This window comes from Scatophagus argus, chromosome 10 (genome assembly GCF_020382885.2).
Source record: "Scatophagus argus isolate fScaArg1 chromosome 10, fScaArg1.pri, whole genome shotgun sequence".
In the NCBI taxonomy this organism is placed as follows: domain Eukaryota; kingdom Metazoa; phylum Chordata; class Actinopteri; family Scatophagidae; genus Scatophagus; species Scatophagus argus.
The window spans coordinates 24,178,324-24,192,610 of record NC_058502.1 but is presented as its reverse complement, the minus strand read 5'-3'; the positions used below and the strand labels follow the sequence as shown (position 1 = coordinate 24,192,610).

The 14,287-nt window shown below is 38.3% G+C and overlaps 1 protein-coding gene across 17 annotated transcripts in view; it reads right to left on the bottom strand.

The window, feature by feature from the left end:
* LOC124066483 (B-cadherin-like) overlaps nt 1-14,287 on the bottom strand; it is a 119,585-nt gene that overhangs the window by 51,331 nt on the left and 53,967 nt on the right. For 8 of the 17 annotated variants that reach the window (XM_046402889.1, XM_046402882.1, XM_046402884.1 and 5 more), the window contains 7 exons: nt 3,941-4,063; nt 3,160-3,315; nt 2,826-2,970; nt 2,338-2,507; nt 1,893-2,021; nt 804-989; nt 399-643 (listed from right to left, as the gene is read on the bottom strand). In XM_046402889.1, the coding sequence (XP_046258845.1) occupies nt 399-643; nt 804-989; nt 1,893-2,021; nt 2,338-2,507; nt 2,826-2,970; nt 3,160-3,315; nt 3,941-4,063 (1,154 nt within the window). Of the gene's footprint in view, nt 1-398; nt 644-803; nt 990-1,892; nt 2,022-2,337; nt 2,508-2,825; nt 2,971-3,159; nt 3,316-3,940; nt 4,064-4,557; nt 4,720-5,312; nt 5,402-11,291; nt 11,407-12,409; nt 12,548-12,851; nt 13,064-14,287 lie in introns of those variants that run through there. The other 9 variants (XM_046402894.1, XM_046402895.1, XM_046402897.1 and 6 more) reach the window with 9 other exon arrangements.

Below are 14,287 nucleotides of genomic sequence, written 5' to 3'. Positions count from 1 at the left end.
ACAGGTTTTTTGTGCAATCTACAATTATCCCAGTCTTGTGTTACCCAGCTTGTTAGAAACATGTTGCTGACATCAAATTCAGAATAAGCACCTATCAACATCACCCACTCAATATCAACTGAGTATATGTCAAAAAGGATTTTTTATTTATTAAAGTTTATTTAACTTTAATTTTTGTTTTACATAGTTATGTCGGTTCCTTGTCTGATGTTTAAGATAAGAACTATGTAGTATTCAAGTGTTAGCGAAAGGATGTGCCAGAAATTGCACTAGAGATTAAAGAATTGTCAGCTAAAGCTTGTTTAACAAATTTCTTCTTTCCAATTTTCTCTAACAACGATAAGCTCTTAAATACAATACAATTCAACACAAAAAAGTGTGTCGTAAATTGAGCTTACGTGATGTTCTGTTTGCGTGCAGTGTCTGGATCAGAAGCAGTGTACAGCACCACATCACTGTCGACAGGAAGGTTTTCCGCTTTTGACACAAGCTTCTCTACTGGATCGAAGACTGGAGCTTCATTGACATCTTGCACTTTCACCATCACTGTTGCGGTGGCAGTGGGCAGTGGAGTAGCAAAAGGAATCTCATTCTCCACTGTAACCAACAGAGTGTGCTTGCTGCTCTTCTCAAAGTCAAGACCCTGGTTGAATAGAAAGAAAACACAAATGTCTTGTAACTCATTCTGCTAAACTAAAGCCAAAATTCTCTCTAAGCTTTATCATATACACAACAGTGATTGAGTAATAAAAAGTTATCTTAAACATTGTGGCTTATTTGAGAATTCAAGGTTTAGTTCTTACCTTGGCAGTAGAAATGATTCCTTGTTGTTTGTTAGTTGCTGTTTTCACAGTGAAAAATCCTCCAGGATCACCATCAACAATCTTGAACTTGGCATTCCAGGCCGGAGAATGTTCATCATCACCATCTGTCACCGATATCGTAACGACCTGAGCGTCCACTTTATTTTCTGCAACTGTTGCCTCATACTGGGAAAATGCAAGGGATGTATTAAAAGTGTGGAAGTGACACAAACAGGGAAACAAGGACCCTAAACAAAGACTTAGGTTGACCATATAAAACTGACTAAATGTTCGTCAGTTCAATGAGGAAATGATCAGTTAACTGTTGATAACATTTCTAATTAAATAGTAAAGTCATACATCAATATGCATTTAGGCCAGTAAAAATGTTCTTGGCAGTGGGTTTTTTTTTTAAATCTACTAGTCCTCCGGTAGATACTGAGTCAGGCACCATAATAAATCCCAGAGTTAAATGCTAATTATAAGTAACCTCTTGCCACTGAAAGTAACATTACTAAAAAAGCTATAGACTGTAAAAGTTCTAACACATGAGCAGATAAAGATACAATTCATTCAGCTCCTTGCAATTTTTGTGTTGTGTTTTTGGAGAGGTGAAAAAATGACAACATTCCATTTAACATTGGTAAATATTAAAACTGAAGAATCTTATATTCAAGGTACTTAGAGTTAAAGAATGCGCATTCTCATTAATACAGACCACAATGTGGCAGCAATGTTCAGGCCATGCTCAAGGGTGTGGTAAAGAAACAGGAAGTAATCAAGAAAGGTTTGCCAGCACTAAAGAGATGTAAAGCAGCAGTGCAGTGCCATGTGTTTGTAAATATAATGATGCACAGTTTGTTCAGTGAAGATGCTCAAAGCAGAAATGTGATGTTTTGGCAATTTTTTTGTAGAAATGACAGCTATGTCCTCACAGACTGCTCCACTTCCTGAACCACAATGTCAAAACTCTGGAGACTGACAGATCTGCTGTGCCTCGTTATGATAACTAGGTAACCAGGACAATTTATATCAGGGGGAGAGGGTTAGCAAACAGTAAATTTCCAGTCGCAAATATGTTGTACTTACAGAATTCTGAGTGAAGGCTGGAGCATTGTCGTTACTATCTGTGACAGTTAGGATTACTTTCGCTTGCCCAGACAAGCCTTCTCCGACCATGTCTGCTGCTTCTACCACCAGAGTGTACTTTGGGTATTTCTATGAGAAGAGACACAGAAAGTGTTTATAACACATTAGCTGGATGGCTTAATATTTTATTTATATTCGGTTGGAGCAGAATTCACAAAAACATTTCGGACTTTTGAGAAAATGTGTTACAAAACAGTGATATGGAAATAGTTCTCATTGTGGTACTAATTACTTACTTATTAATGAATAAATGGAAAAGTTCAAATTACAAATACTCCAGGCTGACTGGAACATTGTACAGTTTCTTATATACATATTACAAACATATTTTTCTATTATAGGTGCAAATGCAGACAGAAACATTTTAAAGTTTAAAAAGCCTCACCTCTCTGTCTAGCCCAACAGCATTGACTCTGATGGCTCCACTGACAGAATTGATGACAAACAAGTCACTGGGCAACTCTGGGTCCTGGCTTATAATGCGGTACCGGATATCTGAGTTGTCAGTATTTGGCTGGTCTAGATCTGTGGCCACAACCGTAATCACCTCAAAATCTGAAAAAAATGAGTCAGAAGTGTAAATTCAGTAGAGGCTACAAAAAGCATTCAGAACATTCAGAGAATGACTTACAAAACATAGCCATGCAAGAACAAGTATGCAAGCTTTCTCTCCATCCTGACAACAGCTCTAACAGTTGTCCTGTGTACACTATGGATACTACTATACTATACTACTATATCAACAGTATTCGTATTCGTATCGTATTATTACGAACAGTAGCAGCTCTGGCTTTCTCTTCATGTTCAACAGTATGTTTCACTTTTACAAGAGAGGACATCTTTTCAGACTTAGATGAAATCCGCTGACAGTACTTTTTGGTGAGGCCTCAGCAACTTCTCCCAGGTAGGTGTTTTGAGTGAAAATAGGTTTGTTGTCGTTCTGGTCAATTACATTGACTATAATATCCATAGGATCCTCTGCATTTCCTGAGCCATCTGCCACAGCATGCGCTTGAAACTGCACACAGACAAACACATTAGTGAAACTACGCATGCAAGAATAATCCACAAAGATGCTTTCATTCTATATTACTAGAGCTATATTTACAGCAGCCCTGTGTTCAGATGTTTCCTGCGACTACATTTGATCCTGGTGGGTGGACAAAAAGTGTGTGTTTAAAACTAACAGCAAAGAGAGGATCCTTACCGTGTACTTGGCTTGTGCTTCTCTGTCTAGTGGTTGTGTGAGATACAGATTACCAGTGTCTCTGTCCATGGTGAACAGTCTAACAGGGGGCTGATCAGCTCCTGGACCAGTAATGCTGTAATAGATCTTCTTTACTTTATCTTCACTGGAACGGATCTGGATAAAACACACCAAGACTGTTTAAACCAATATTACTGATTACAACAATAGTTACAATATGTCAAACAATCTCAAAAGTTAAATCAGAGCACAGAAGTCTCTGACTTAACGCTACATTTAAAACTGAGGTACAGAAACTAAGAGTAGCCTGTTTACAATATTTTACATTCTATTATCTGTATTGTTAAGTCAGTGATCTTGTGATCTCTAAAGAATTGTTTCATCATATGAGCCACGGTGAAACTTAGAACAACTTAGCTCTCGTTATTGCAAGGAAAGACAACAAACTTACAATGTACTCAACAGAAGGAAGCAACTTAATCCAAATTAAAGCCACAACCAACAACAAGCAGGTTTCAGCCTTCAAATATGAGTTAAGTCACTTCAGCTAGTTTAACAATGTTTATTTTAAAACTGTTACTTTATAACTCTTTCTATTTTTGAAACTGTTTGGCACACTTTTTGCACTCTATTCTGATCTTGTGAGCTGCCATGACAAGCGAATTTCCTCTTCTGCTGAAGAAGTGAAACCAGTCACACACCGGTTCCATCACAACATCCTGCAGCATTTAAGTAATTGTGAACTCATTTCTACATCACAAAGGGTTTTAGTACTTCTTACTTGAGATATTTTGAGGGGATAGGGTCCTCTGTCATTCTCAGCAACATTGATGTCGGGAATCACCCAGTCTCTCTTCCTCCTTCTTAGCCCTTCCCCAGACTTAGGGAAATGCAGAACAGGCACCTGTGGATCAATTGCATTCTGGATAAATACAAGCACTCTTAGCAAGTACATTTTAAATTCAATTTAATTGAACACCAAACTGATAGAGGCTCAGTGGTGATTTATGTTCAGCCCAGACACTCTCCAAGGAATCCTCAGGTTATCTCTGTATCTGCAAGTGGATGTGTAGGTGTTTGCTAGCAATTTAGAGTCTTGATAAATCATGTTCTTCCCGATCAGTCCACCATTGGAATATGTATAAAATACTGATTACTGCAGTTTTCAAAAAGATAAAAAGACACAAAAAGACTATCAACAACATGAAACCTGTGAGTCTTCCCCCTTCATACACAGCCAGAGAGGTGGTGTGATAGATAGATAGATAGACAGACAGACAGATGCCGTAACAAGGTCTTTATTGGCACCTGCAAAACATATTTTCCATGTACTGTTTTATAGTACAGAAGCTGTTGCAATTTTTCTTCACGCCCCATCAGTAATATCTTTAATCTTACCTCACTGTTCGTAGCAGAGTCCACTTCGGCCAGGTAGTGGTGCTCTTGCTGCTTCTCTTTGTGTAGTACCCTGACAGGAAGGGTCATTTTGCGACCTTGTGAGTCCCAGGAGTGGATAAGGAAGTCCCAGTGTCCTTCATTAATAAAAACTGGTCTCCTTACCTGGAGGGGAAAACACTAATCAGGAAAGGCCAGCATTCTGCTTACAGTTTTGGATTTAAGAATTTTATGACAGTTCAATGAATATAAGACAAAAATCATCTTGGACACAATGAACTGCTGTGACATTTTGATTGGCTATAATAGCAATAATGCTGTTAATCTAACACACTCTGTGCTACACTTCAGGAGGTTCAGGTCAATATCTGGTATACCAAAAGAAAAACAGAAGCTACACAGCTCTTAACAGAGGTAATGCTTCCACCATTGGAATTCAATTCAGTATAATGGTCTAAGTTAAGTCTAAGTTGTGTTTTGTTCCGGTGCCTTTGGCTGAAATAAACAGAAAATTGTTCCTGAGAATTTAAATTTCAGCCTGGGTGGTTTCCCAATTCGCAAACCATAGTATTACATCTTTCATATGATGAGAAAATTCTCATACTTTCTATCAGCTAGGCATAGCCAAATCAATTCCTTGATCACTAAACTACTGATCACTAATCCCTGAAGACTAAATTAAACATCTAGTCTTAAAAATGTTGCATTAGGATTTGGGAGAGGTGAGCATTAGTTTCTGGTTTTAAGTGTCTACTAACCATCAATGTGCCGTCTGTCTTTATCATGACACGGTGGTCGTTACTGATGAAGGGAAATCTTGTGTGGTCTGTGCAGTCAGTAAAGCCTACTGGGATTGAATAGGAGAAAGAGTAATCCATTACCAATGGAGGACAGACAAAACTAGGAAGGAACTGGCAAGTCTTCAGTACATTAACACAATAATGCATATCGTTTTACAGAAAGGAGGTACATTATTGCCTTTGCCAAGCAGTCAAAAATGAACACATTACATACACTAGCATAAAGTAACGTGCATTTTGGAACACAACAGCATATTTTACAAACTACTCAGTTAATCACAGTCGATGGGAAATGTGGACCATTGCTACATTTCCATCTCCACATGGTGCATAAGAGGTGTTTGTGTGTGTCTGTTTAGGGAGCTGCACAATCTGCTCAGTTTAGGTTGCATAATACAAAACTAACCTAAAACACTGACTTAAACATCTCTAAAAGCACAGTAGGTTGTACAGTCTTGAGATAATTTTTATAACAAATTCGTTCTGAGTAACTTAACACAGATTTGTTTATCCGAATGTAGTATCATCAGGGGAAAAAAACTAGGTTGCATGCTCTGGACACATTCATAATAAGTTTGAAGCATCCTTTCAGATTAGAATGGGTAGGAGATTCAGGACATGTATCAGAGCAGCGAACATCACTGCATAATGGTAACATGCCTATCCGCCTGTATTGGTCCCAACAGTCACTAAAAGGGTCTGAAATGCACATGGGCAGGTAAACATTTGTAACAAAAGAGCCATGTCCATCTTTTTTTTCCATTATCTTTTTATTGAACATCAGTAATATAATTTGGTACATAAATATGCAGATACTTCACAATGCTCATTTTAATATTTTTAACCCCCCCCAAGCATATATCTAGGCTTGCCAAGACTGGAGCTGTGCACTAAACAAAGCATGGTTCACATGGATTCAATCACAATCATAAATACAAATGCAAGATGACCATGGTCATCAAGTGGGTACAGTTTTCAGCTTACTTAAATGCTTCAACACCGGATCCCAGAAAGAAAAGAATTTGTCCCAGGACCCACTGAGAGTATATTTTATTTTCTCTAATTGTATGAATTGTGTCAGGTCGCTAAGCACAAAGACACTTTGGGTGGGTTTTTTTGATTTCCAATGTAATAATATTCTTCTATGTGCAAGCACCGTCGTAAAAGCAATTATGTTTTCATGACTTTTCTTTAATGTTGTATATCTTCTATCTGTGGTTCCAAATATGGTCATAGCTGCATTGGGTTGAAGATCAATATTCAATGTGTGGTATAATTTCTAAGTAAGTTGTGATGAGTTAAAGTTGTAGTATGCAATGCCTTATGATAGCATGAAATAGTCATATTATGTTCTGATTATGATAGAATGAAAAGCAAGATACAGCTGTATTAAAAAGGTACAACTGCTTCAGGGCCTGTAAGCTATGGAAGGTAAAAACTGTGTAGTTGTGAACTGTTTATGACAGTGAAACACTGGCTATGCTAATAAAACACTGTGTATGTAACCTCATTATAATCACTGTAAGCATGAAAAGAACATCTTATTGTAATCCTGCATAATTATTTTTTTAAAATATTATACAAAGAGGACTGGAAATAATGGTGTCTGATGCCAGCAATAACTTAAAAACTGGAAGGCTGAAACTGGAAGCATGCCAGGGGGAGAGAAATATTGGTGTAAACTGTACTTAGGAAGTAATTAAAAAATAAAGTGGAAAACCCCTGAAACAGCCAAGGAATAGACAAGCAGGTGCAAAATAAATCAAAATGAAGCCTATGGAAAGTCCCCAACAGATCCAGGGCAAAAATTGTGTAAAAATAAAGATGGTAAAGGGATGGACAACAGGTGTGGAAAAGTCCAGACCCTAAGGTATATAAGGTAAAGCCTCCAACCATTTTGTTCAGAGCTCTTAAGGTGCATTTTGAACTGCTCTCCTTTTTTGTCGACATTAAAGTCTTTGCTGCTCAGAATCCTGTCTCCTGCTGATGATTCTACTGGACTTCTTCGACTTAGAATTTAATGTCTGTGGCCTTGAGCCTTGGCTCTGAGTCCACACGACAAATGCTTCTGACAATGTTTTAAAGATGGTAGAACAGTGGGTTGCCAGGACTAGACACGACCAAACATGTGTGTTAAATCAGCAGGAGTGTTTCAACATCTGTCACAGATTGCACCTGTGTTCAGATATATTTTAGCCAGTCATACTTTGGAGTAGTGGATGCGATGCAGAATTTTGAATTGTAGTACAATACTTAATTTTGCACAGGAAGTGCTGTTATTTACTCTTAGAAGAGCGATCTCCCAAATGTCCTCTTTCAAATCTTCCCCAGCTCATTCTCCCAGCCAATGTCATATTTTTAAAGGAAGTTATACAATCACTAATTCTTGAGATAAATCTTTTAGAATTGAATGGGGATTTTAACAGATCTTCTGTTAAAGGGTGATGTTATGTATGGAAAGTTAGGATCATGGTGTTGAAGGAAGTGGCGGACTTGGAAATATCGAAATAGGCTAGACCAGGGGAGACCAATAAATCATCAAAGCTTTCAAAAATAGAGTTTATATACATAACCTTAAAAATTTGGATGCCTCGTCTCTGCCAGAGAGTGAATTCAGAGTCTAACCTATCTGGGGGAAAAGGTGATTATTGTGTATGGAACTTAGATGAAGAAAGTTTTTAAACCCAAAGTTCCGTCTAAGCTGAACCCATATTTTAAGAGTGTTTATGACTATAGGATTGTGAGTGTATTATAAGAAAGAGAGGGGGAGGCTGGAAGTGATCCAAGAGTGGTGGAGATGCAAGATGCAGCTTCAAAGTGGCACCAGTCTGCATCAGGAGTATGGAACAATACATGATTCTTTTGAACATTTGAGGCCCAATAATAATGACAAAAACTTGGAAGAGCTAAGCCACCTTGGTTTTTAGGTCTCTGTAAGGCTAGGCTTCTTCATGTCCTATATAAATGAAATTAAGTCCTGTCAATAGATTTAAAAAAAGATTTAGGAAGATAAAGTGGGATACAATGAAACAGATAAACAAACTTGGGCAGCACATTCATTTTGGTACAATTCACTTTCCCTGCTAAGGAGAGATGAAGGGGTTTCCATTTCTTCAGGTCTAACCTGACTTTCTCAAATAGCAAACAAAAGTTTTCTTGGTAAAGATTTTGCATGTCCCTTGTAATATTGATGCCCAAATATTTAAAACCATTTTTAGACATTGTGAACGGCAGAGCACCACCCTGTATTTGAAGGGCCAGATCATTAACAGGCTAACATTCACTTTTACTGAAGTTTAGTTTGTACCCATAAAAAGCACCAAATCTCCTCAGGGTGCGAATAACACATGAAACAGGATCAGATACATACATTAATAAATCATTTGCATAAAAAGATACTGTCTGCTCCCCCAGTAAATCCCAGTGATTGATGGTAATGTTTTAAGTAATAGACAAGCAATCCATGACTAAAGAGAAAAACAGTGGATTGATTGACAACTGGAAATACTGTGAGCATTTACTATTCATGATGACAGAGGCTTTGGGTGAGGTACATAAAAGTTTATAGCCCATGAAATAAAATTAGGGCCGTACCCGAATTTCTTTAAACAGGCAAACAAATATCCCCATTCTACCCTATCAAATGCTTTCTTTGCGTCCAGCGCAATAACCACCTCAAGTACCGAGCCAGACGCAGGAGAATGGATAACATTCAGGAGCCGACGAATATTTGTATATGAATGATGGCCTAAAATAAAACCAGTTTGGTCAGCAGATATCACGTGATTGTGGTTTCTAGGCGTGGGGCAAGGGCTTTATCCAAAATCTTCACATCACAGTTTAGGATGGAGATGGGACGATAAGAGCTACATTAAAGAATTTCCCCTCGGGGATAAATAAAGGAATTCAGATTCTGATTTTGTGCTGTCTTTACCTGGCTTCAAGAGGAAGGAAATTGATGCTTCAGTCAATGTCTGTGGGAGTGACCCATGGGATAGAGAGTCATTAAACATATCAAGTAAAATTGTTAATAATATATATCCACCTATCAAGCTAACCAGCCGGATGCAGCACTCATCGTGGCCGGGGACTTTAACCGTGCTAACCTGAGGAAGGTGATACCGGAGTTTAAGCAACACATCGACTGCCCCACCAGAGGAGAGAGGATTCTGGACCACTGTTGTCATAGGACAACTGTCATTTTGACAGATGAGCACAAAATTAATGTTTTGAGTTTTGAGTGTGTTGTTACTTAGTAGGTAGGAACATCCCTAATTTCCGCATAACTACATTGTTGCTGTAATTAGTTTATAATAATAATAATTATTATAGTCTGATACTTGATCATAAAAATCCTGGGCCTCATTCAAAATAATTTCTGTGACATAAAACTTAAAATGACTATTACATGGACTTACATTATATAGAAAAAGTATTTTTTTAAGCATTTTTTAATCTCATTGTACATGTGTATAGTGACAATAAAGGCATTCTATTCTATTCTATTCTATTGGGATACCTGGCCATTACACCAACAGGGAGTTTAATGACATCTCATTCTAAACACATGAACATTAATATGGAGTTGGTTTGCCTTTGCAGCCATAACAGCTTCCACTCTTCCGGGGAGGCTTTCCACAAAAGTGTTTGGAGCTTTTCTTTGGACCTTTTCACTTATTTGTGCAGTAGAGCATCAGCCAGTGATGTTGGACAAAAAGGCCTGGCTCACATTCACCATTTCATTTCATCCCAAAGGTGTTCAGTGGGGTTGAGGTCGGGGCTTTGAGCAGACCAGTCAATTTTGTCCCCACCAAACTCACCCAACCATCTCTTTATGGATTTAACTAGCATAGCATAGCATAGCAATGCTGGAATAGAAAAGGGCCTTCCTCAAACTGTTGCCACATAGTCAGACAGATTGCATTGTCCAAAATGTCTTGGTATATTTAAGCATTAAGATTTCCCTTCTCTGGAAGTAAGGGACTCAGCTCAAACCCTGAAAAGAAGTCCCATAAAGAGATGTGTCTGGATACATTTCTCTATATAGTGTATTTAATCACTGCAGAAATAGGTAATTCAGATAATCACTGGCAAATGTATTTTTGCATTAGTGTGGGGCAAGTAAATTAACTGAAATGTTCAAACAAACAGTGAGCAAAATTAATTTTTTTTTAGACTTTTTAAACTCATTAAGGTTAACGGGAAAGAAATAAGACGTCATACTGAATAACTTAATCTTAAGGGCAACGCAAAAACATTAACAGTGTAGTGGCTTTAAAGAGAGCCTGATATCATAAGCTATATTGATTTTTTTGACAATTTGCCTTCTTCCAGGCAGCTGAAATGTGTTTTGCTGCTGCTCTGGTCCACAGCAGTTTATGTATCAATTAGCTTCCTACACTGACACTCCTGCTATTTCTCCAAACGGAGGCATATCAACTGTCATCTACTGTAAGCTTTGTTTCGACATTTCGGTTTCTCTTTCAGAGTACACCATGGGAAATTACTTTTCTCTGACTGTCATCAACTGTTATTTTGTCTGCATGTGTGTATCTCGCTCACTGAGTTCAGTCAGGCCTTTAAGCACCACCAACACTGCTGTACAGAGCAGTGTTCGGTCATTCAAAGTTTGTTTGACACTGCTCATCCCACTGCATCACTGCCTTTCAGTTTGTGTATCGGCAGAATATGCCACAGGTAAACTAGGCAAAGGGTGTTATTTTACCAGTGTGTGCTCTCCCGAACTCCCCCCCCCCCCCCGTTTTTTGATCATAATCAACAGCAAACATCATGTTGAAACATAGGAATATCACTGCCCCTGTGGCCCGAGCCTAAGAGATCTTGGGAAACTTGCCGGTAATGAACACCACAAAATTTCTTTTAGTTTAGTGCACTTTAGGCAACGAATGACAGCACAGCTTTCATGATTCTTCTTACCTTTGCCCAACCTAGTGTGCTGCTTTAGGATCTTTGTGGCCATTTTGAAAATCAACATATCTGATGTGAACCCAGGTACACATGCGGGCTTCTCAGCAGTCACAAAAACTGAGGCCTAGGAGAGAAAAAACAACCTTTTAATGAATCAGACTATAGAATAATAACAGATGTATGCAAAATGTGCCTTCAGTAGACCAAAAGCACCAGTCCTCTTTCATTGAGAAAAATTCCAGTGGCAATTTGTTCGTGATTAAAACACGGTCTTTGTAGGAGCCAAATTGGTTATTTTCTGTGTTCACAAGTGTTGTATGCATTTCTGCCAGTAGGTGGCAGTATCTATTTTAGGCCATGGATTGAGTCTATATAGGGAGGTGGGCTAATCAGTGTAGTGTGCACACTGGGGTATCCACACGGTTTTTGACCGTGCCATGGTGTATAACTTCACAGGTCAGATTTAAGTGTTATGGTTAAAGTGAGTACTTTTGAATTGACTGTATGAAGCCGAATAAACCTGGAATACAATCAGTAGTGTTTGGACATTGGCTGTGTTGTGCACCTGCATGCACCTACACTGGCACGCATACAAGCCTGTTAAACCACCAGCGTGCCCGGATAGTGACAAAGGGCCACTATAGTCTTTAATACTACTTCACAGTCTGTGAATATTCTCATTCATCCAGGTCATGGTTATCCCAGCCTAGTCAAGCGAGCATGAACTGATGAAGCCTCTTGGATGAGAGGTGAAACGTCTTCAAAGACAAATAACTAAGTCCAGTTGCATTCGATTGAATTTCCTTGAGATACTTCACAGTCACATGATTTCTACACAACTAATACAACTAAAAAACTAAAACTAAAAATACATAAAACATTCACACCACAAGTGATGGTGAACTTTACAGATGTCTTTCTTTTGTCTGACCGAGCACAAAAAACAGCAAATTATCATTTGAAACGCTCGAACTGGCCCATTTGGCAATTTTCAAATTCACTGTCATTTAGCTCTTGGTCCATCGATCCCTGTAATTCTGAAAACTCTATCTCCAAACTAAATATTTTTCTTAAACCACTTACATGAATCATAAGTAAATCCGAACCGCGTCGGACTGGAATTTTACCTGTCGACAACGTCACGACCCGGGGCCCGTATAGAGCCATTGACTCATCAGCAAGTCTTCGAAAATGGCGATTGAGAGCTAACTTGTGTGCTCGAGGTTTAACCCTTTCACGTAGACATTACTTCAAAATTATTTGTGATTTTAGAATTCCTGTAAGTCAGCTTTGTAAAATCTACACGAAGCAGCACTTTACTATCTCTGCCCCATCGACCGATCTTCGAACAGGTAAATACAGTGCAGAGCCGAGGCAAGCGATATGACAGAAGGAAGCATTTTATTGATTTAAAAAGTTGTTTCCTGCCGAACAAGTTCTCTTCAGCAATTGTCAAAAGTAGCGAAGACATCTAAAAACATCCAATGTGTGTGAGTGTGATATCAACACTTGAGGGACGCCGTTCATAGAAAATATGTCGAAGCACATTATAGCTACAGGAATTCTCACCTGAAAAACGATGGTTAAAATGACCAGAATCACCAACTGAATGCTCCCCATCTGTCGGCAATCCTCCAGTATTCCTCACAAAAACAGTGAAATTAGTTATAAGTATAGTCTTTCACAACTTATCGTCGCGGCTTCTTTATCTTTTCTCTTGAATGTAGTTTCGCTCGTGAGTAGTTGGGTAGTACTACAGGTACTCAGCGTATGACGTCAGCTTTCAGGTGCGCAAGTTCCGTTCTTGATATCGTCATACAACTTAAAACGCCTGAGACAAACATCAGTAATTTCGGTTAATATTTACGAGGACTGCTGCTACGGCAGATAATAATCAATATATTGACCGTTGTGTCTGAGTTAAGGGAGCAGCACTCACAATTTTCTGTCTCATTTCCTCTTATCGACAATAACTGCAATAACGAAAACAATCCCCTCCCCCATTTTTCTCTCGCTTTTCCTCTGTCATACACGTATTTGTATATATTTTATAAGAGTTTAACCAAGTTAGTTTTTCATTCAGATTTACAAGCAAAGATATGTAACTAAGTGAGTATTGAATGTTTGAATTGTGAAATCAGAGCGAAACCAGCCTTAGAGCCACCCAAATGGCTTTCAAAAAAAAAAAAAAAGTAGTGTAGGTTTCAGGTTTCCCATATACATGCAACTAGATCAAATTCTTCTTTAAGATATAAGATCAGTTATCAGAATGTCATGCAACAAAGATTAGAGTCAAGATTTTTGTATTCAGTATTGATGCTGTATTTACACTGTAAACAGTTTAAGTCCATTGTTACCCACAATAAGAGTCACATACAACTAGAAAATGTAGCTGTCATGATACAGAAATACAGCCATTACAGAGTTGGCACCACGCCTTACAGTAATTTCAGGAATTATTATATTATTACTATATATAATTACAATATTTATAATTACAATAACAGAAGATTAGCTCTACTCAGTTTCCTCAGGTAGTACAGCTACTGGGCCCTTCCTATGGCTGAGGCAGGTGCCCCAGGTCAGATTGTCTGCCACAGTTAAAACCTGGAACTTAAAGCTATTGACCCTCTCTGCCGCCTCACTTCTAACTTAAAATGGAGGGTGGATAAGCTGTCCAGATTTACAAATATCCACTATCATTTCTTTTGTCTTTTTGGTGTTAAGAGCCAGATTGTGCTCACTACACCATGTTGCCAGTTGTTCAACCTCCTTCTTGTATGCAGTCGTTGGTCACAGGTTTTAATAAGGTTTTACTCTGTAAAAATTAACAAGAACTTGGCACAGGAATTTAGCATTCTTAAGTTTGGTGAAGAAGTACAACTGTTTCTGAGAACTTATTGTAAAAGCTCAATGTAGAGTACAAGGAATTGAGAAACAATAAAATATTCTTTATTTTTATGACTTATTAAGTGATCCATTTATATATTTTTGCTATGTTAATA